Here is a 23,116-nt window from a genome sequence, read left to right as displayed (position 1 = left end):
GCAGAATTGCTTTGTCGCCTAGCCAGCGTAACGCACTTCTGGGTGTCAAGTTTCTTTTATAGGTAGACCAGCTGCAACGCGGATTAGAAAAACAAGCGCAAGAGCATGCATGACGTACATGTCATGCGATTGAACCGGACAGCGTGATGCTGCGAAAGTGCTAAATTGTCCAGGAAACAGCTCTCTCTACTATAAAAAAATAATTATCACCAACAAGCGTCCGTATAATCTACAACTCAACTTCACAAAGGAGACCCTCTTTTGCCGACTAGTCCCAGCGTCATAGTTTGACATCAAAGTGACGACGTCAAATTAAACTTAGCTAGTATTAGAAAGGAGAAAAATTAACAACTTGTAGGAGGCAGTAGCAATTATATTGCAGGTTTGAGCCAGTATAACAATCGCCACTTGCTAATAAATCCCTCATATTACATGACTGATTTCATCGCAGTCCTTTCCACACATGCCAGGTCTGGCGATAGTACACATTAAATGAATCAAGTGCCCTGAAATTCAAGCTGAGCAGCAGGGAATATCAAGAAAATGTACTACTTCCATACACATTTGTCTAGGGGTGACCCAATACAAATCGGACTGACTTCGTCGAGCCCCGCAAAATGGCGATATCTGCCGATGTCGCCAGTCTGTAGCCAGGCGGATACTGCGATAGATGCTTCCGCGGTTGTGTGTTGTGAATTGTCCTGAACGCTATTATGCGCCCTTGCCAAGTCGTGACGTGTGACCCCCGCGAATAGCGAATGTGGTTGAAATTTTGCTTCCGCCTTAGACAAATCGCCACACAAGCACACGAATTGCTCCAAAGAGCCTTTGGGGAAGTTGGACAGTACTAGAGGTGCTTCAAACGGGAGGAAGAAAGACTGCATAAGTGCATTGTTTTCAATGAAGAGTACTTTAAAGGACACTCAGTATGAATTTTTTGTTCGAAATTAAAATAAATCGCCGTTTAAAGGAACGTTTTTATTTAAGGAGGGGGGGGGGGGGGAGTCTCGTGGAGCCCACCTACCTTGCTTGCCTTTACACGATGCCACTGATCTTTTGCAGTCGCGAAAACCGACACATATCCGGCGTCAGTTTAATTTCTGGCAACAGTGATGATGAGCTGTTTACGATTTCCACTCCGAGTGCACCTCCCGTCAAGTACTCTTGTGTCCTAAACATAAGCTGCAGCATTTACGTAGAAGGAAAAAAACACATGAAATTAAAGTTTACAGGACGCACCCCCTCAACGCAACCTCAACAATTCACTCAGCAGTGTTTAGCAGCTGTTTGCGCAGTGATTCTCTGGAAAACATATTGCTGCAGCGATCACGCACTTCGGCGGACCAAGTAAATCGCCACAAAGCTCTTTCCTTGGCTTGTTTGCAGTGCCAGTGATGCATTAATTGTTTTGTTCATATCTTCCTTAGCTGTGGTCCGAACAGAATAGAACGCCTGTTTATTACGCGCATGTTAACTTTTTTCCTCTATCGATGCAACAAACTTCTGAGAAATGGAAAGCGATTGTGCCGCAGGAGAGGCGTCAGTGTAAAAACAATCTTATTATGAAGAATGCGCAGGGCCCTATATTCAAGCAGGTATGACGAAAAAAATGTGCCGCCTTAACTGTTAGATAACATATTGATTGCGCAATTTGCATAAAGAAGTTCATAGCTTGTCTGTTTCTAGTTCACATGCGAAACTTGTGTACTCATAGATTTCAGATAGGAGGTTCCCCGAACAGTTTTACTTCCGGACCTCCTAGCCGAGTAACTTTTTCTGCAGTTCTGGATGATTCTCTTTCGCTTTAACAATCCTTGAAACTCATGCCATTAAGAATCTTGAAAACATCTAATGCTGAAGACAGCTGCAATTTTTTCGCACATGCGAGAAGTATTTCAATGCAGAAATTTTCTCAGGGGTCTACGCTTCCCTTGGTCCAGTTCATTGCACGAAAGAATATTCTATGGAAACTACCTTCATGCAAATCCTTTAGACAAGGGTTGGGCTTTTTTTATTTTAGTACTTCTCCGCTATTATCTGGGATATTCCTTCCCGTTTCCAAGGCTTTTTTTCCGCAATAACATCCGGTCCTGGACGGGGTCATTAGCTTAAATGTTGTTCACAATACGGTGGAATTTTCGGTGCGCTTGCAAAAAACCATCGCGTGACAACTTTTGAGGCAGTTAACAGCCTCAATGTTGTCCCGTAGCAATTTTCCGCAACCTCAAAGAAAAAAATTCAAAAGATCATGAACGAATGTTCAGGTAACGACACCGCTAACGACGGTATGTTACTACGAAGAGAAAAGACCTTTGAAACTACGTACTAACATAACAAACACCAAACCTTGTCCAAAACAGATGCGTGAGGGTAGTGTCCATATAATATTACTTCACACCATAAACTCAACAAAGCTAGGAAATCGTAGACCTCTGAGGAAAGTCATTTAAATAATTCTCGCCTAATGAAACATTGGGGCTGTTTTGAACCTTGCATTTCATATGCTTTACATGTGATATCATTTGAGGGTCATCGCTTAAATTTTAGCGAAGTAATGCACGAAAGTAATGCATGAAGTAAACACGAAAGGCAAGCAAGCTAAAGGAAGAAGGAAGACGTTAGAAACCGCATGCTTTTTTATCTATTGCATTCAACTCCGTTACCCAATCGGAACACTGGCTGTCCATGTCCCTTTCCTCTTCATGGTCTCCTTTAAGATATGACTAACTCGCGCTTCTCTCCTTACTCACTCTGCTCTCCTGGCATGCATTACGATATCCTCCTCGTTTTCACTTCAACAGCACACTGTCAGTTTTTCAAGGTTATTTTTAGCTTTTTTCTTGCATAAAGCTGACTACTGTCCAGCTACAATGGTCCTATACCTTCCGCTTGAGAGATGTTTTGAAAGAAAGAAATATAAAATTCCCCTTTCACTGTAAGATTTCTGGGACGACTGGAGCCCTTTGAAAGCCATAGGAATCAGAGATAGCGACGGCATTCAAGCACTCGAGTAGCTGATCACGCAAGGTGATGTGAAGTGAGAGCTAGATATAGTATATTTATCAGGATTACGAGTTGCTCAAGATTGTCGGTTTCAAATCTATGGAAAATATTGAACGATGCAGTTCACGCAGCTAGCCTCAGAACAGAAGGCTCAGTACACAACCTCCCCCCCCCCCCCCCTCCGCTGCCCGTCTCCATAGGCCTATGCGTGTACTGCATCGGTGGTGCCCCCCAGGAATTGAGCCCACCCGCAAAGTTAGGTACAACTGCGAGCTTGCGAATGTCTCGGGTGAGTGGTTCCGGCCCTTTTTATGACAAGCGTTGATGCTGATATTGAGATGCGAAAGTCTGGAAGGTGACATTCTTGGTTTTCTATGGAGGGTGGAACTCTTGAGTATGTTCGGATGATTTTGATGCGACCATACCAATACTGTTTGGACGCGGGTCCAAAATCCCATGTATTCTGTTTATAAGCCTTCTTTAATCATTTTCTTCATTCCTTCTTCATGTATAAGCCCAGCAGTAAAAAAATTGTGGTTGTAACCAAGTAGCCTTTATTCCATCTCAACACTAATTAGAAGCATGGTAGAATTAAGGTACCCGCCTTTTCTATTAATCCGAAGAGTGCACAGTCTTTAAATGTGTCCCTGCGCGTCTCGTCGTCTCATTTACGTCTGCTTGCGGTGAGCAGACGCGCCTCTTCAACAACAAAACGCTTTCTACATATCATAAGGAAACACTCAATCAACATTAGCGCGTCAGTGGCAGTTTTCGGTCAAAGCGCCGAGCAACTTTCCAGCGGTGATGAGAAACTCCGATGGAAAGTGCAAATGTCCCTTCCAACATTACGACGCAGTTCGAAACGAAAACCCTTGCTTCGCTGTGAAGTCGTCGTTGCCACTGCGTTTTTAATTATATCCAGTGGCTATAAAGAGCGCTCACAGCTTTCGCTTTGCATTACGGCACCGCCAACAGAACTGCTAGTCGATAAATTTGCCTCTTTGTATTTCGTTTACGACTGGGCGCCAGGGTGGAAATTTGGGCAAGTCGGTAATAATCCATAACATAAGAGTAGCGCAAAACCAGGACGACGGACAAAAGGGGAGAGAACACAAACCCACAACACAGTCGGAAGTTAGTCGGAAGTTAGCGCCTGTGTTGTGGGTTTCTGTTCTCTCCCCTTTTGTCCGTCGTCCTGGTTTTGCACTACTCTTATGTTACGACTGGGCGATTTTGCAGCTTTTAAGCCAGATAAGAGACGTCAATTTTGCTTTGATAAATTTTGCTTTCATTTTTTTTTTCATGTTGCTTTGATAAATAGGTTAGAAAAGGCAGATGAGGTGAGGAATAAAAATTATCACCATTTCTAAACACTGAATAACAGGACACACGCAGGAGCTTAAAAGTTTAAGAACCGTTTATTGGTAACTTCTTACAAAATAGGGAGCCCCCTATGGTCGACAATAGATTAGAGCCTTCCCAAGGCCAGCTTCCTTGGACATTACTTTTAATTGCTAGGAAACTGCGCATTATCGTATGATACTGTTGTGTACGTATAGATAGGAAGGATCGGACTTTCAAAGGCGCAGCAGATTCTTGCTCTTAAGCTCCCAATAGTAAAGTCTGCGATACAAAACAAATGAGATGCATGCCTGACATTAACAGTGAGGCAACTGTGGAATATTATAAGAGACTTATGAAGATATAGCTGGCAACACTCTAGTCTTCCGATGCCTAGCAAAATCCAGCTTTTAAAGGTTGTCCTGTGGCCGCACCCAATAGTTAAGACTGCTGTAGAAAGCGAACGGGCAGAGATTTTAACGATTAGTGGCCGAAAAGCACAAGCTTCTGAGGAGGCCTGTGGTATATTGCTTATTATCGCAAAATTTCCAAAAATTTCGATCCTAAAAAAACTGCTCGATGAAAAACCACGCTTGTTCAAAATTTAGGTGCATGACTTCGAAGTGACTCAGTAGGCTTTTTTATTGGCGGCGCATGTTCAGAATTGCCATTTCTGTCAGGGGAAGAGAGCCTTACGTTATATCACAGTGCTTTGTCCTCTTGGCTTTGTTAATCCCGTCTATAATGCCTCTGGCCCTAAGGGTACACAAAACAAATAAATGCTCCATCTGTGATGTTGCCTTTTATATTTCGAGCTTCAGTTGTGCTGTATTGGGATATTGTTAGACCATAGAGAGCATTAACACTGAACATGTGGCGAGGCTTCTTGTAATACTGGACTGAAAATGTTGAAAAGCCGAAAAACATCCCCGTCACAAAAATACCTCCCTTAGGGTTTTACTGACGAAATCAGAACAATGTACGCTCCCATTCTCGAGGATGCAATTTGCTAATTCGTACTTATACTCGTAATATACGCCAGCTTACGCCATACACGACATTATACACTGCCTTACACCGTGCATTTTTCGCTTCTCCCTAATTATCGAAAAGAATGCAAGAAATGTAGCAACATAAAAGGGCAATCTTTTTGACCACCAGGTTGTCCTCGCATTTCTATATCTTACCAAAGAAGCAATCTTTAAGAGATACAAATCTGCTGCTTCAAAGCATTTTCAGGCCCGTCCAGGTGGCTCAGTTCATCGTCTTCGCTACTCACTTTTAACATGTACACACAAGTATTAGGAATTATTTATTATACTTTACTAGCACTTTCTTCGGTGCTCAAATGGCGTCTAACCGACACATCCGGAGGTTCCAACTCCTTTTTTAAGGCCCATCAGTTGGTGCAGTGAAAGCATGTATGGCCAACGACTTCCCGTGTCCTTGCCGCCTATAACTTCGGTGAGCATGTGCATAGATGTGAGTGACATGGCAGGAAAGGGAAACGCGCCCTTCCATGCGCACTGACTCTCTATAAGAAAGGCTGCAATATTCGTTGCCCCCGCTCTCTGCAAGGCACCACACAATGGCGGGCTGCACAGTCAAGGTCTTGCTTGCGGCTCTTGTCGTGCAAGCGCTAGGAACACTCGGTTATCAATTCCATTATCCCGAGGAGCGGAGCGACCTCCAGCACTTCCAGGACGTTAGCCAGGTGAGCGTTCTGGCTTTTCTGCACTTCTTTTGGTTGGGTGGGCTTTTCGGGGAAGAATCTTCGCGTCCTCTGTGCTCATAGGGATTTTTTTACCCTTTATAGATTTTCATTTTTGAAACTGTGAGAGATACGTCGGTGCGGTCTGTTGAGCTGGACTGTACAGAAAGTAGGGCCTTATATATCTGATATGTAAAAATAATTAGACGATTAATTAACTTAGATTAACTAATAAACTCTTATTTTTTATTTTGAGGGGCAAGGATGCTTCGAGAAACTGATAGCCGTAAACATCGAAGGTGGTCCCCATTTACAAATTTCCTTATCCGCAATCTGGTTCTAAATATTTAAAATAAAAATATCCGGATTTAAAAGCTTTTTGAGTAGGCTTAACGGTCCGCACCGACGTGTCTCTCACAGTTCTTAAAATAACACAGTGTAAAGGTTAAGAATTGCCACCCTGTACAAGACCATAGCTTCGGCAGCTAGTAAACTATAGGAAATCGGCTTGTGACGCTCGAGCACGTTACGAATTGGAGGAAAGCACTCGAGCAACCATGTAGCTACAACATGGTAGAGTCTGTCGCGCACATGATATGGGAGCCGCATTAGAGATTTTCTTATCATCAGGACAAAATTCGAATGTACCCGTCTTCAGGTCCAAATACGTTCTGCTGTGGTCAGGTGTCAGATGTACCCAACATGAATATACAGGTAAACTCATAGGCACCGTCGAAATAGCCTCCTTTTGTTTGTTGAGAACCAATAAAGGTAGCAATGTATTTAATTTAACTGCGTGAGATGATATTGATAACTTGAGCACTAAAAACCCATTAGCATGTAGTTGTGTGTAAGGAATTGATTAGTGTAAATCACAATAGAATGACTGAAATGCAGCATATTGGCAAGACCATGTAACAGGCAAGTATTTGGAAGCAGTACTCGACAATGCGCTACCTTCATGTCAATAGTCATGTTACACGAAATTTCCCGACCACGGATGCATCTCTTTCAGTGGCATTCGCTCATGAAAAAAAGAAAAACTACTGTTCACTGAAACAAAATATAAATGAGGAAGTAATCAGCGATTAAGATGGACCCTAGAAGCGCCGTACGGCTGCAAAAGAACGCTATAGAGCATTCTAAGGATTTTAGTAGTTGAACGGAGAATCGTCCTGGTCTGTGATCGACCACGGGTACACCGCCTGTCCGGGGCAGTCCCTGTACCTACTGAGCTAACCAAGACGGGTAGCACATAGTGACGGAGGCTGAATTTACCTGCAAGCATTAAAACAACGTGCCGAGTTGGAACCACTATCATGTCGACGCCATTTCGCTCGAGTAACCTTAATTCATCAACTGTATCACCATCCCACCCTCCACGACCACTTCTTTTTGCCACACCCTGCAGTCTTTCCTCGCCGCGACCACGATAACAAAATAAAACGCATAACATACCGTTCATCGCTCTACGCGAGATAATTCATTCCTCGCACTATAATAGATTGGAATAACCTGCCATCACACATAGCTACTGAGGTTAACCTACAATCGTTTCAGCATTCGTTAAAGCAAACCATGGACTAAAAGATTTGGTATTTTTGTTGTATTATGTGCATTTACTGAGTATTTTATTCTGCGTTGTTTGTTGTGCTATTTGTGTACATTACTAGCTTTATTTCATACTTCGTTATTACGCGTATTTTTTTTGAAGTGCCTGTGCCATACTTTCATGCGTGTATCCCCCCGCCCCCCTATGTAATATCCTCGCACGAGGGCCCTGGGGGTATTGTAAATAAATAAATAAATAAATAAATAAATAAATAAATAAATAAATAAATAAATAAATAAATAAATAAATAAATAAATAAATAAATAAATAAATAAATAAATAAATAAATAAATAAATAAATAAATAAATAAATAAATAAATAAATAAATAAATAAATAAATAAATAAATAAATAAATAAATAAATAAATAAATAAATAAATAAATAAATAAATAAATAAATAAATAAATAAACTCGAACCGGAAAGTATATGTATTAGTTCAGTGTGTTAGTGGAAAAATTAAACAGAACTCTATGCTGAGGAAGAAATTTCTCACACTTAGACGTCAGAAATGGCTACATTCTTTGTATTCGTTTAATGTTTCGCCTGTATTAAAAGGCAAATACCATTTTCTTTTCTTACTTCCAGTGCTACCCGGATGTGGGCGAATGGATCTGCATCTACAGGAACTACTACGCTGACCCGGATTTCGGAGGCTCCGCGAAGTGCCTCAAGTATCAGAGATACGGAACTTACGTGAATTTCACCACTCCAGTCCGTTTTACGTTCGGAACGAACGGATCAACGTAAGCGCACGAACCTATTTGTTCCAGAAAGATGACTTGCCACAATAGTCCCGCAGAGTAAAATAGAGCGCATTCAATTAATGGCGGTTCGAACAGCGTCCAGAAAAACAACGCAATTCCAAAGTAATGAAAGTCCTCTTTCCAGCATTAGATGAAAGTCAGCTTATGTGCCGCCTATTTGTTCCCTGTGCTTTCGTTTCCTTGCCTTTGCCCGAACTGTTACGCATTCGTAACGATGTGTGGCTTTCATATTTATTGCGTATTTTGTTGATAAGGCGTCTTGAATTACGTTTTTCTCGGAAGTTGTAAGACATTAACTTACTTCTTGGAGACATTGTCTCAGAGCGATGATTTGAATTGAACTCCTAGTTTTTGCAGCGCTAAGATGAGATGGAGACAAACAGGGTGATCTTATCTCTAGATGCATGAATTTACTGCACTGTTAACTACGCTTTGATGATGATGATTTTTTATGGCGCAAGGGCATCTGTGACCAACCAAAGAGCGCCTAGGCACAAGTATGTTTATTCTACTCAAGGTTGGGTCAAAGATTCATTTCTCAAGCGTTACACCCTAAAGAAGCCGAGCACCAGGTAGGGGAAAGCTTGACCCCATTGTTTCACCGGTGGGTGCCCGGCGACACTGGGGGATCGAACCCGCCACCTCCAGCATGCGAGGCGGATGCTCAAATGAGTAGGCTACCGCTGCGGTGTTAACCACGTTTTAATCCGAAGGCAGTGTTTTTTTTCACCTTTGCCCTCTGAGATTAGTAACTGCTTTCGGCTACCGCTAGAGCCACGTCATGTAATACCTTTGTCCTCGGCCAGGGAAGATTGCCTGAATAGAAGAACCAGGGCTTGAATTTGGCTCTGGTCAATGGTTTATGAGGCGCCCTCGATGCTTAGAATATACGTTGTGTAGAATTCATGGATACTGTCCACATTAGAAATTGGGCCGCTAACAGGAATTCCTAGTGGTTCTCTTAAGCTACATCTAGGATAACCTGTTCCGTGCACGGAACATGGCGACGCCCGTCGATAACCGAACAGCTCGCTTCTCAGCCAATAGACCGATATCAACACGAGTTTCACTCCGCCACCAATCCCACACAGAAGGTTGGTACGTTTAGTAACACAAGCACCATGGTTGCCGCATAAGCAGTGCACATGCGTTACGCTCAACGCGGCATTGATCCATTCACCTCCATTCGGTGGCTATGCGTGGTGATCGCAAAAATAAAAGATTGCGTACCAAGGTTTTCCTTTGCATCATTACGTCCGAGCTGCAGCGTTTTTCTTATAGAGTGATTTGAAAAAGTGCACCACTATTTTGCGCCCATCTCGTTGTCACAGAAGCGTACGATATAATTTAATTAAATAATTTATTTCCTAGTTTAGCCATGCTATGGATGATTAAGCTAACGTAACATATAGAGATGTGGGACTCTATTAGTTTTCCGGTCCACTTAAAAGACCCCAAACAAACTCTCGCGATATCTTAAGTGTTTCTTTGAACCCTAATTCATCGGTCCTAAAGCTAGCGTAAGGTTCAGTCTCGTCTTTAATCAGCTGAAATATTGCGGCAGTGTTGGTCGACGTCCCTGTTGCGGAGAAGGGAGGAACGCGCTTAAGAGCGCACCTTAAATACCTGCGACAAAGACGCTATGAAAGACGCCACGTTCTGCCATGTCATTCATTAGCAGTGTCAATGCGCGCCCATTGCATCGGGTGCGCCCTTTTCAAAGCGTCATAAAGCTAGCTATGAGAGAAGGAAAAGAAAACTAAAAAGAAGGAAGACAGAGACACTGTCCAAAGGCATCCTGAGACGTCCCGTGTTTACTATAGTCGCATTTTATTCTGGAAGAAGTTTAGCATGCTCTTACGCTTTGCATAAAGTGGAATCTCTGGACCCATCTTTCAAAATTACAATAATTCATCGCATCCCTCCCATTACGTATCTTTTTCCTTACGTGACTGAAAGTTTCACCACAGAAATTTGTTTCGTGCGAACGATCTTCTCATCTGCGGAGTGAAAAAATACAATTATGAAAACTTCAGAGGAACACATGCGGGATCAGTAGGACCATAGGTGAAACCTGCGTGATTTTTCGTATAGTTCTAGACAACAATGAAACGGAGCTTCCAGCAAGATTTGGTTCCCAGATTGTAGAGCCCTTCCAATTTGGTTGGGCGTATCATGAATACAATGAGACAGAGAGAATCGATTCTAAACATCTTCATATTGCCACGTTTCCACAAGCAGCCACTAGGCGGCTGCTCTTCGCAAGTCGCGTGCACCGCCGAGGGAAAGAAGAAGAAGATCGGTTCCGGCCTCCTCTGGGTGCTCTTGGCTTATTCTCCGGTGCCGTCCACGTCAACCATTAAAGCCTTTCGGTTACGAGCTCCAACGGCTACGTAACAATATACTCTGTCTAGGCAATGTCATAAGCGGAAACCATAGAGTTTCTTACTATTAACTAGAGGCAAAGCAGGCGCCCGTCGATGGGAGTTTGCATGGAGCTCCCTCGAGACCACTTCAGCCACCATGGGCGCTCAAAGCATCATGGGCCGGTGAGCTACCGACTGTGGAACTTTAACTTTTGGCCAAAAAATAACGCAGAAATAAACGCTGTTTGATAATCAAGAATATCCTAACATTCAATATCCTGTCTATAAATTAGAACAAACGAGCATAAAAGCAAGTAAATGCAAAGTTTGCCCAATATAAGAGATGGCTTGCACTGATATTGGACACGTATTGCACACTACATAAACTAGTGTTGCGTGCTTAACAGGCGCATTTTCAAAAGTAAATATGTTTTTTAAAAAATTTTGTTGCTTAAACACTTTGAGAGGTTTTTTTTAATGGCATTTCGGAAAAAAGTAACCTTTTATTGGCGTCGTGTGCTGCTGCGGTTTCGCTACTATGGCTTTTGCACACTGCGTTCGTGCGAAAGTCGTCCGCGCTCACAAGAACAGCGTTTTCAGAATGAACCATCTTAGTAGTGACATTCCGTGTTCCCGAAAAAATACGACTGTCCCGCACCAAGTAGCCCACCGGCCCATGATGCTTTGAGAGTCCATGGTGACTGAAGTGCAGCGCCGCCAGCTGTCCCTCTAGGTAATGCTAAGAAACTCTATGGCGGAAACTTTAGTGTAGGAAATATAGCGACAAAAGTCAGATTGGCCCACGCGTGATGCATAGATCATCATCATCATTTCTTAATCATCCCGACTACTCCCACAGCAGAACAAACACCTCTCTCTTATCCCTCCAATTAGCTTTGCCCTGTGCAGGCAGCGGCCACCTTATGTCCGCAGACTTCTCTATCTCATCCGCCCACCTAAACTTGAGCCGCCTCCTGCTACGCTTCCCTACGCATGCAGCAATACCCGGCCTAAATTCATTTTTTGTTCAGACTCATCTTTGAGTGACCCCAGAAATGAAAAAGAAGCCAATGTAAGGTAAAAGTTTCGACACACGACATGTACAAGCCTTGGTGTTTTCTTGCGCACGACGAAAGACTAAGACAAATACAAATTTTCATGGGTGTGATGTTTGTAAGCGACAGCCTCGCCATGAACGAAATTCACATGAGTCTAAAGATGTGCCGAATGCGTCAACGAATCTTCACTGTGGTGCTTGTTTTGCAGTAAACATTCTCTAAAACCATTTACCAGCCGGTAGTTTCTACAGGGCTGCTGCGACCTTGTCATCCGAAAAAAATCACGTTTTTATTCTAGTTTACTTTATTCAAAAAAAATATAGTCGCCTACTAGATGACACTGCATGATCTGACTTTGCTGCGGCCTCTTGAAGAGAGAAAGCACATCAGATTTTGAATCCACACAGTGAGGTCACACATAAGGAATACAAAACAGCGGTTACTTTCTTCCGCTCCTAACTAATTGAAATGCAACCAATAAAGAAGCATGCTAGTAAGTGTGGTTTTCCACGTGTCTTAGGAGCGGGAAGTTTGTGCTGAGTTCGTCACCCTGTTACACCGGAAAGGACATACACAAGTTCACTCCTGACGACGGTGAGTACGGATACCGTTATTTTTCAAAGGTTACAATGTTAGGTCCTTGGCTAACGAAGTTCAGTGATTTCATTTACTGGTTCATTACAAAGCGATGAGTAAATTGTGAACGCTGTTCCTCGAGCCTCATTTCCTAAGAATCCGCTAGGCGACATGAAGTTAAAGTGCCTACTGGACCACTCCACGTCAATGACGTCAGATCAATGCTGGCAGAGAGAGCCCTTTGTGAGAGCGCTAACTTGCACATGCTCTAGGCAGACTGAATGTGATCGCAAGAATTAACTAATGGGCAGTTCCATATTTATGTTCGTGTGTTTTTTCCGGAGCGCTTCACTACGGCGTCCCTAATAGTCCGAGTCGCTTTGGGACGTTAAATTTACGCTTGTATACATTAAGGCGGAGTTTAACAGCGTGTGGACGCCGTCTTCTTCATCAAGCAGGTTATGTGGAAAGCAGGCCACGGTCCTTTCAAATTGTCTCTTCTCATTCATTATTACAGCGCAACAACGGCACAAAACAAGAGGGGGACACAACAGCGCTGTTGTGTCCCCTTCTTGTTTTGTGCCGTCGTTGCGCTGTAATAATGAATGTAGGTAACCAACTCGCCCAAGATGTTGTATTATGTCTCTTCTCAATTCTTCCGCCGCTACACCTGCAAGCCGAATCTCACCATACTTCCCAACCACGCTTTGTGCCACCATGGCAGAAGATATGATTCGCATAAAGCAACGAAGATAGAAGATAGTTCAGAGTAGTCGTATTTCCAGCTCTCGCCAACAGTTTTGAAGCACTTGATCCTGAATACTGAACATGTTCCTTGAGAATGTAATGCAGTAATTGTAATGGCCTTATGTCATAGAATGCTGGAAACTTTATCTGCAGTCTCCTAAAACTCCTGTGCGCACTAACCCATATTCGGACGTTTATCTTATTGCACTGTGTGCATTCAAAATATACGAGGTCTGTTAGAAAAGTATCCGACTTTCGGCCGAGGAGGAGGAGGAGAAAACATTTATTGTTGCACTGTACTGAATTGGTAAAGGGAGGTGTGGATGGTCGTTGACCTGGGTGGCAGTCCCTATTCCGGGACGCCAATGGCTGCCGCCGCTGCCCGTGCTCTCTGGACCAGGGCCCGCCGGGCCTCTAGGTCCGAGCTGGACAGGGCCGCCTCCCAGCCCTCCCTAGTTGGCTGACTTATAACTGATATATTTGTATTTAACTGGCAGGCCCACACCATGTGGTATAGGTCAGCATACTGCCCGCAGAATTTGCACCTGCCCGTGAATGTCGGGTCCACGTGTTTTAGTACGACGGGATTTAGGAAAGACCCGGTTTGGAGCCGTCTTAGGTGGCACTCCTCGGTTCTGTCGAGACCCTTGGCGGATCCCGGGAGTACTCTCCTGCAGAGGCGTAAATGGTTTGTAATACCATCGTAAGAGATTAGCGGAATCGGTATGAGTGTCGCGGCAGAACCGGGGAATTGAGCGGAACCCGGGGGAAGGAACGCTCGGGCAGCCGCGTGAAGGGCCTCGTTTCCCTCAACCCCCTGGTGACCGGGCACCCATACTATCTGTTTTTTACTCATAGCCGAATTCGAATTGCTCTGAAATTCCAATAGTATTCTGCGGGCGAGCGGCGCTATCCTACCCCGCACGTAATTTCGGCAGGCCTGCTGCGAGTTCGACATTATGTACGCTGCGTCGGAGTGGGTGGCGGCCAGTGCAATCGCCACTTCCTCCAACATTAGCGCGTCGCTATTTTTACCGAGAGCCCGTTTACCTGCTTTCCCTCGTGCACCACCGCAATGGTGCAGATTCCCTCCTTGGTTGGACCCGCTGCATCCACGTATTATATGCCCACCTTATATACGTAATAATTTTTCGGTCGAAGAAAAAAACTGGCATAACTGGAGCGTTGGAAACCTAATCACCTTCAAAGTAGTCTCCTTGGGACTCCACACACTTCTCCCAACGGTGCTGCCATTGTTGAAAGTATTCCGAAAAGGCCTCTTTCGGAATGGAGTTTAGCTCTGCTGTCGTTGCAGCCATAATGTCCTCTCTTGTCTGAAATCGCGCTCCATTCAATGCCCTCTTGATTTTGGGAAACAGCCAGAAGACGTAGGGGGCCATATCAGGAGAGTAAGGAGTCTGTTGAACTACAGGAGTCTGGGCTTTCGTCAAAAAAAGTCTGAATCAAGTGCGAGGAATGTGCAGGAGCATTGTCGTCATGGATGCGCCAATTTCCTGTTGACCTCAACTCCGGTTTCTTGTGCCGCACAGCATCACGTAGGCGACGGAGGACATCTCAGTAGTACTTTTCGGTCATTGTTTGACCCTGTAGGGTGCGTACTCGTGGTGTGCCACATACAGGGAGTCAAAGAAAGCTGTCAGCATCACTTTGACATTGCTGCGCACTTGGCGGGCCTTCTTTGGTCTTGGCGACACGATATGCTTACACTGTAACGACTAGGATTTGGTTTCCGGGTCATACCCGTACACCCAAGTCTCGTCAAGAGTGATTCTTGTGTTGATGAAGTCGAGGTCACTGTTTGTGGAATCTAGCATTTCATGTGAGTCATCAACACGAAGCTGCTTTTGCTCCACCGTGAGCAGCTTCGGCACGAATTTCGCCGCAACTCTCTCCATGGCCAAATCTTTGGTGATAATGTAATGGGCAGAAAAATTGCTGATGTACACCTCTTCCGCAATTTCTCGGATAGTCACACGACGGTCCCGCATCACCACAGCGTACACTTAGGCAATGACCTTATCATTTCGGCATGCTGATGGCCGACCGGAGCGTGGCTCGCTCTCCACCGATGTGCGGCCGTCTTTAAACTAATTGTACCACTGTTTAATTTGTGTGCTGCTCATAGCATTTTCACCGAAAGCCGTACTGAATATTCCGAACGGTTTCCACTTGGCTGTCGTCCAGTTTCTGGAAATTTGATGCAGTAGCGCTGCTCCTGTCGCTGCGCCATTTTCCTTGCAATAAAAAACCGACGAGAGCACTGCGCACTGCCTCACTCAAACGCTTTGTCCCAGCGACTGACGCTATTGGCAGGCGGGAAAAAATTCGTGCATGTGCACGAAGGTTCAAGGTCGGCTGATGCAAGCGTGCTTGTTTCAAATCCATCAGGTGTTCGAAAAAAAAAGAAATAAAGTCGGATACTTTTCTAACAGACCCCGTATATCAAAGGGTTGAATGAATTGAAGGGTCGAAAGGGTGGAATATATGAAAGGGTTGAAGGCGCTTAGTAGTTTCATAAATGTACGAATTCGTATTCGTAGAGCAGCTTAAACGGCGATTTAATTTCATTCTGCACTCAGCTCTTCTAGTAAATTACGCCAAGAAAGCTTCAAAAGAAAGAAATTGACGTTATACTGCAGGCTCTAGCATGTTTTATCTCGAAAAAGACACATGCAAGCGGCTGTGGAACGACAACAACCGATTAATTCTTAAATGCGAAGAAACATCCCGAAGCGTTTGAATTTTTCGTCCCGAGCAGTAGGATGTTCTACGCTTATTTTCAATTTTCCTTTTTCAGCAAAAAACCCACTGGAAGATTTTTACGTAATCTACGTTGACTGTTCAAGCTGTGTTGTGATTCGTCATCGCTACGCTGCCAATGGTGAGCGAAGTGCATGCTGAAGGAATAGTAATTCCGCTTTTAATTGCAAGCACTTATTTTGATGAATTGCCCGTATTCCCATTTCATCTCTAATACCAACAGAAGCAATGATTCTTGGCTCCGCAAAACGTACAGAGGGCAAAACGCTTGTCTAGAACACGTTCTGGGCGTGCTTCGGGCTGAACATGCGATACTGCCACGTATGATAGTAGTGTCCGTTCGTGCTCAAGGCCGCAGGAAAGGGGTGTTGCCATTTTTGCTCGTGACGCGAGAAGCGACCGGACTAATCTCGATTAATCACAGCCATGAAGAGCTGCATCTACGTTTTTTCCAGATTACTGTAGATGATCTTGACCTGTTATCTCGAAGTTTCCTTGCCGGCTTTAAACTGAGCGATACCGCGAGCGGTGGGCATTCGTAGTTCGACGACTGACGAGCACGTTTGTTGCTTACGCCGCCGCCTAGTGATTCAGTTCTTTTGCGGGTGCAAGCCAGCCCAAATAAAGAGCTTCGTTTGCAAGCCTTGTTGGTGTCTTCCTGACCGCTGGACTATCGTCACTACAACTTGACAATATCTATAGATAACATTTGGTTAAAAATGGTCTGGATGTAAGCATGTGCAGTTAAAGTTATAGGATTTCGATGTCATTTTTTTACTTCTTGGTCGCAGCGGCTTTGGGAGGCGCGAAACAGACAGTTCGCTCATTCTAGAAATGCGTTTTGCCATCTGTACGTCGCACTAGCCAGAGAAACACTGAAGCGGAATTCAGTGAAACTTTCAGGGCACAGTGTGTGCCTTTAAATGAGCACTGCTCAATGAACTGACGTTCGCACTTGGCGCTAGCAATGTGGAGGTGGCAGGGGAAACTCTTTTCGACCGTCGAGAAAGGACGCGCTTCCGCACCTCGGTCGCCCGACGCAGAAATATCGCTGTGGTACTGGCTACTGAATTGTTTTGGGACTGGGCGTATACCTAAAGGTTTAATGCGGGTGAATTTATTTTATCGTACACTTTAGCGCAAAGTACACTGCGTATAGGTGAACCCCGACAAGGACGCACGCTTAAGCGGTTGCATAGTTTCGATTAGGGAGTTGAAGTTAGCGCATCAGGAAGATGCGCTGTTGCACGGAGTAAAAAAAGAACTGCTTAAACCGGAGTACCCTGTGCCGAAGTCACGAATTATGCCGCACGATTGTCGAACACAGCACCCACTGTTCCTCGGTGCTATCATCAGCAAACTTCGGTTGCAGCTGGCTCTGGTGCGCGAGGATGACACGCATCTTGAAGTTGTTGTGCACGTTAGAATCTAAGAACAAATCAGATACTGACCATCTTTCTTATTGAATTTTTAAGGTACCCTGTGCGTTCCTTAAACACTTTATGATTTTGGTAGAAATCTTCAAAGCTAAAGCAGAGCTCAAAAATACTGCTTGGTTTGGTTTGGTTTTATGGGGTTTAACGTCCCAAAGCGACTAAGGCTATGAGAGACGCCGTAGTGAAGGGCTCCGGAAATTTCGACCACCTGGGGTTCTTTAACGTGCACTGACATCGCACAGTACACGGGCCTCTAGAATTTCTCCTCCAAAGAAATTCTAGCCGCCGCGGCCGGGTTCGAACCCGCGTCTTTTGGGTCAGCAGCCGAGCACCATAGCCACCGAGCCACCGCGGCGGCTCAAAAATACTGCAGGCTGGTTAATTAACCAGTGCAAATCAGTCTAACTGGTATCTGGGGGAAACAATTTCTGTCAGCTCTCGATGCGCCAAGATTTCTTGTTTTCACCGTCACGCACCGCATTATGCAAAGAAATGAGCGCAAAAAAAAAAGACAAAGGACAAGGCAGGAGCAACGTATGACGGTTAACAAGTGCTACTACCAACACATTTATTAAGGTATAAAGCGGAGAATAAAATTTCTTGAGGTATAAAACACAGAATAGAGAGCGAATTTTCTGCTTTATATCTGAATAAAACGGTTGGCAGTAGCGCTTTTTCATAGTCATTTGTTTCTCCTCCCTTGTCTTTATTTTCTTAGCGCTAATTTGTTGTGTTAACCCTTGCTCACCAAAATATATGTACACAACCATTATGTAATGCCCCTAGTGGGTCTTTAAGGTAATAAAATGAAATAAAATGAAAATGATGCGGCACGAACTAGACCGACAGCACGCCCTTCTGAACATATCAGATGGTTAACCAGAACAAACCTCCACAAGAACTGCTGGCGACACGAGAAAATGTTTGCCTTCAGTGAATGAATTATGTTGTAGCATTTCCCTTAGCATCAAACAAGCACCCTAATGTTACGACAACGAAATTGTTTCTAAGACCATCTCGTACAAGCGAAGGCCTTCCGCGATTACAAGCGGAAATACCGCGCTGAAGCCACCAAATTTTTACCTTTCCTAAACCACATTTGCTTCCCTGCAGGAGTTACCGCGACAGGTTAGTTACGATACGGTCGTTACTGACAGCGTTACTCTTTCATTTTTTTATCCCCTCACCCTTTTCCCCTCGTGCAGGGCAGCAAACCGATTATTCTACCGATTAACCTCCCTGCCTTTCCTTTTCTTCATCCTCCACCTCCAACAATCGAGAGCAACCGGGTGGCATTAGGCTAGTCCGGATTTGGCGTATGCATGCAGTGAAACGCCCACAGAGGTAGGACAAGGGTAGTCGATTTGCAGTGACCGCGAACGAATCATGCGTATTCAGTCTTAGTCATTGGCTTGATGCTGTCTTCTTTTCTGTTCCGGTTGAACTCAACAGGCCAAGGTTGTTCCTTGTGGCGCAAAGCTGGAACATTGCAAATACCAAACGACTGCTGCGAGTTCATCTACGCCGAGAACTGTGGGACGTCGCCTAAGTACCAAGTGTACGACGCCAAAACTTGCGGTTTCCAGTGACAGGATGCGCTGCACGTCGACCCTGACGGTGCCTTTGCCAAGGTTAGGGCTTAATACCCGATTCTTGTAGTTGTCGTTCAAACTTAAATAAAAAAATTCAAGTTTTGGGGAAACTATTTTTTCACGCAATATACTGATCAATAAAGCGCTGTATTTCGTGATGGGGTCTCCACTTCGTTTTGCACACTTGAAGTATTTCACCTGCCAGTCGCCTGTCCCGAAGCAAGCAAAAAGTGGCAGCTGGTCCAAGCCACAGGTGTCAACATGTTTTCGTACACTGAAAAAAAATTCTTGCTGCGAGTACGACAAGCCTATTATTCAAGAAGTTAAAGCTAAAAAAAATATTCCACGATGGCGCACCAGCGTATTTAAATAAATCTGGAATACCTTCCCTGCTTTCTGTTCTTTGTGCTTTCTGATTTCCTTTACATTCACTAGGATCATCTCACACCTTAAATCACACTGCTAAGTTACATCCTTAATAAACACCACCATTCAGTATATATATAACGAAATGCAAGGGCTGGCTAGGGCCCTGCACTCTCAGTGAGCAGCTTATTTCAGAAGTAAAGAGCGTCGAACGGGAAATAGAAGACAGGAACACGCAGGGACACGTAGCGCTGTAATCATGAAATGCCATCACCAACTCACCCATAAACTTAGCGTGTCTAGAGATATGGCAGTTTACTTCACGAGAGAACCTACACTCTTATAAATGCGTCGGTAATAGAAGAGCATCTGGTACAGGAAGTGAGAATAAATTTTATCGCCCACACGCAGAATGAAATATAAGAGGTAAACGAAAATTCAAACCGCCAAATTTTGAAGCGTACGTAGGCCCAAATGTCACAACAGAGTTCGTAATATCATGGAGTAGGGACAGCTTAGCTGTCCGGGGTGGACGAGCGTCCCTCCGAACGGAGCGTCGGGCTGTCGATGTCGGCTCGCTGGGGTGGTTTTCCGCTGGCCGTACCCATTGCGGGGAACCGATCACTTCCTTGCTGATACGCAATGCACACGTACAATTAGCTAGCGCACCGCTGCCTCCAACTCCGCCACAAGACTACTCTCCAACGCTTTCAACAGTACCCCCGTGACGTACCTGCCTCCACTCGTTCCCAGGCAGCCCGACGCCCACGCTCGGGATTGACAGATCGCAGGGTCTTGAATGTACCCTCCGAGCCTCCTAATCGCCTAGCTGGCACCAGCGCTCGCTGATTCCTCACGGTCCTTTGGAAAGCCGTCCCTGTCCCTGGGGATCCATGCGCGAAATCTGTCGTGTGAGTGAGTAAAATTTACTAAGAAAAAAAGTGGGGGAGTAATTACAAAGCATCCAGAAGGCCGTCGGGGATATAACCCACGATAAACTTTCAATATTCCACAATTGCGTGCCCCCTCAGGAGAGAGAAACAACTTTTATTCTAGGCAGCATTAACCGTCGAGAATAGTCTGTGCCAGGGTCACCAAAGCCATCTGGTCCACCAGCTGCTCCGAGGCCACCACGGCCGCCACGTTGGGTGACAGTGTTGAAGGCGCGGGGACACATGTCTGGCCAGCGCTGCGAATTCGCCTTGGCGGACCAGGTCCGGCGGCTCCCCTCCGACAAACCGGCGATCACCGGATGCTACAAACCGAGCAGATATGGCCGTCACACCGCATCCGGCGCGCCGCTCCGGCAGGAGGCAGTAGCCAATGCCAGCGCGGAGAGCGCCAGCGTCTTGATAACGGTAGGCCGCGCTTCTCGAGGACGACATGCCTATCTGGGCACCTGCCACAGGCGTCAGAAAAATGGGCTAGTATTGATGCGAAAGCGCTATTCTGTGGGTAAACCCCGGGGAAGACATTGCGATGTTTGTATGCTTGCGGTGTTTGTGGGTTTGTGCCACGTCAAATAAATAAATAAAAATAAATCAAACATACCTGACCGGAATTCTAACCCACAGCGGCGCGAACAGATCACCTTCACTGGCCTCTGTGCGTGACCACTTGGCTATCACCACAGTTTTTTTTTCTTTGTTGCATGGAAGAACTTCCGTAAAAAGGGGGAAAACTTCAATCAAACTGGTTCGCGTCTCAAGTTGTCACCACAGCCGAACAGGTCTCTTGTTAAAATGCAGAACAATCTAGCGCTGCGCACTGCACATCATCTTCTTCATCAGTTGATACTGCTATCAATCTAATATTCGCGATTTGAGATATGTGGTGGGAGTGGTTGACATTAGAGCCACAGACTCTAATTTGATTAGACAATGTTATGGCAGAAACATGGCACTAGAACAATACGCCCTTGCGTTGACAATATTTCTCCAGAAACGCAGCACTGGAGCATATGCCCCCGGCGTGCAGAGGGCAAATTGGCAATGACGATCAAAAAGCTGAGGACGCGCCTAACTGGCTCCCTTGGCCAGGGGAGACCTCATTCGCCCGTTCAGGCACGTGACGGTGATGTGCATCTGCAAAAAATTGCGCTACAGGACTGTGAAAAATAAATCATTTTGAGAATTGTTGACCAATACCGAGTTGCTGGTAGGAGTGATAACTGCGATACCAGAAAACTTCTCCGCATAGCTGCTTTGCTGCTGCCAGGTGCGGCTCGCCCGGCGTATGCTAGCTCCTATGCTGAATGCGCCCTGGAGATGGAGCATACCTTTATTTGATTATGAGACCAGGTTGACGCGGTGACAATATTAATAATTTAATTACATAGCACTGGTCAGTTCCGAAGCGCTCTCAGCTGCTGCATCAATGTGACACCGGATAGCCTTAGCGATGACCAGGACAGCCAGGGGGCAGCGTAGTTCATCCCTCGACGCGACCACAGATGGCGTCATTGCCCAAAGCTTGGCTCTTGTGCAGGAATGCTGCCGTAGGTACAGTTTAGCAGGCAATCTATCCGATATCGTGGCGATTTTGTCTTTTCTGATTCGAACGTGAAGTCCATCGAGCCAAGACTGCCGGCCGGCAGTCGAGCCTGGACGCGTCAGCCAGCGTCAGCAAAATGAGCTAAAATTTCTTCACGTATATAATAAACTCAGGAATAGAGAAATGTGAAAAATGTATCATTTCTGAGGATCGCTGACCAATAACGAGTAGCCGGCAGAAGTAACAACTGCGTTACACACAAATATCTTGCCACAACGGCCTTGCAGCTACCACTGCCCACCGTGGCGGTGCAGGTGCAGCTCGCTTGGCGTCCGCTAGCTCCGCTGCTGAAAGCTTCGCATAAATCGTCCATTTTTTTTAAATGTGATAAGATGATGCCGTAAACAGCTAAAGCGATGCCAATAGTAGGCCTTTTATTATAAGACAAATGACCCCCGAAGCGCCGTCTGGTGCGGCTTCGGTGCGAAGCAGGCTATAGGTCTAGTGATAACTACGGCAGCCAGGGGGCAGCCCAGTTCGTCGCCCGGCTTGCCACGGGCTGTGCCGTTGCCGAAAGCTCGTTGCTTGCTCAGGCATGCGTTGTAGCTGTTCGAATATAGCAGCCTTTTTTTATAGCTGGCCGTTATGTCGGTTGTGGGCGTACATGAAGTACGCCGAGTCAAGCAGCGATCAGACACAGCTGTGCGGTGGCAAGGTGATACCGGCTGTGGGAGGAGTTTGCGAAAAGCGGCGTACCGGTGCTCGCCGCTCAGCGTGTCCCTGCTTTTGCTTGCAGTGGGGCGGCAGTTCGCACGCGGCGACCGGAGTGGCACGCCGGACATGTCTCCAGACACATGTCTCCTGTTTACCGGGGAGAAGTATAAAAGTCAGGAACTGAGGGGTTCGGCGGGGGCGAAAGCGTGCCAGAAACGTCTGCCGAGTCACAGGGAGTTACAGATTAGGAGCCAGTTGCTGACCATATCTCGGGGCCTATACTGTGAAGGTAACTAGCTGTGATGTGAGCAGGCGACTGTTTATTTCACATCCATTTTTTTTTTTGCAGCGCGTGGCCTTAGTTCCAAAGATGATGGAGGCGGCAGTCGATGGCAGGTACTTTTTCAGTTGTTTAGTTTGTTTCGTTCTTTGCTGTGTGGTGCGGACGACAGTATTTTCCTGTTTGGAGTAATTTTAAAGGTTAGCTGGTCAAAGCGCCTTCTGAAGAAGGTCCAGTTCATAACGTGGGTTTTACGAGGTTTTATTATACGTT

General features: G+C 45.5%; 1 protein-coding gene across 1 annotated transcript; it reads left to right on the top strand.

The window, feature by feature from the left end:
* The first annotated feature begins 5,928 nt into the window (after positions 1 to 5,928).
* LOC149330974 (uncharacterized) lies at positions 5,929 to 18,987 on the top strand. Its single transcript, XM_089559524.1, has 5 exons — positions 5,929 to 6,058; positions 8,256 to 8,413; positions 12,379 to 12,452; positions 16,000 to 16,083; positions 18,851 to 18,987. Exons 1-5 carry the CDS (start codon positions 5,933 to 5,935, stop codon positions 18,985 to 18,987), a joined length of 579 nt encoding a protein of 192 aa, XP_089415650.1. The 5' UTR covers positions 5,929 to 5,932.
* Positions 18,988 to 23,116: the final 4,129 nt, after the last annotated feature.

The sequence above is a fragment of the Amblyomma mixtum genome, chromosome 9, assembly GCF_055824585.1.
Source record: "Amblyomma mixtum isolate Tamu chromosome 9, ASM5582458v1, whole genome shotgun sequence".
Classification (NCBI taxonomy): Eukaryota; Metazoa; Arthropoda; class Arachnida; order Ixodida; family Ixodidae; genus Amblyomma; species Amblyomma mixtum.
Note: the sequence above shows the minus strand (reverse complement) of the source record. Positions and strands in the feature narration are given on the sequence as shown.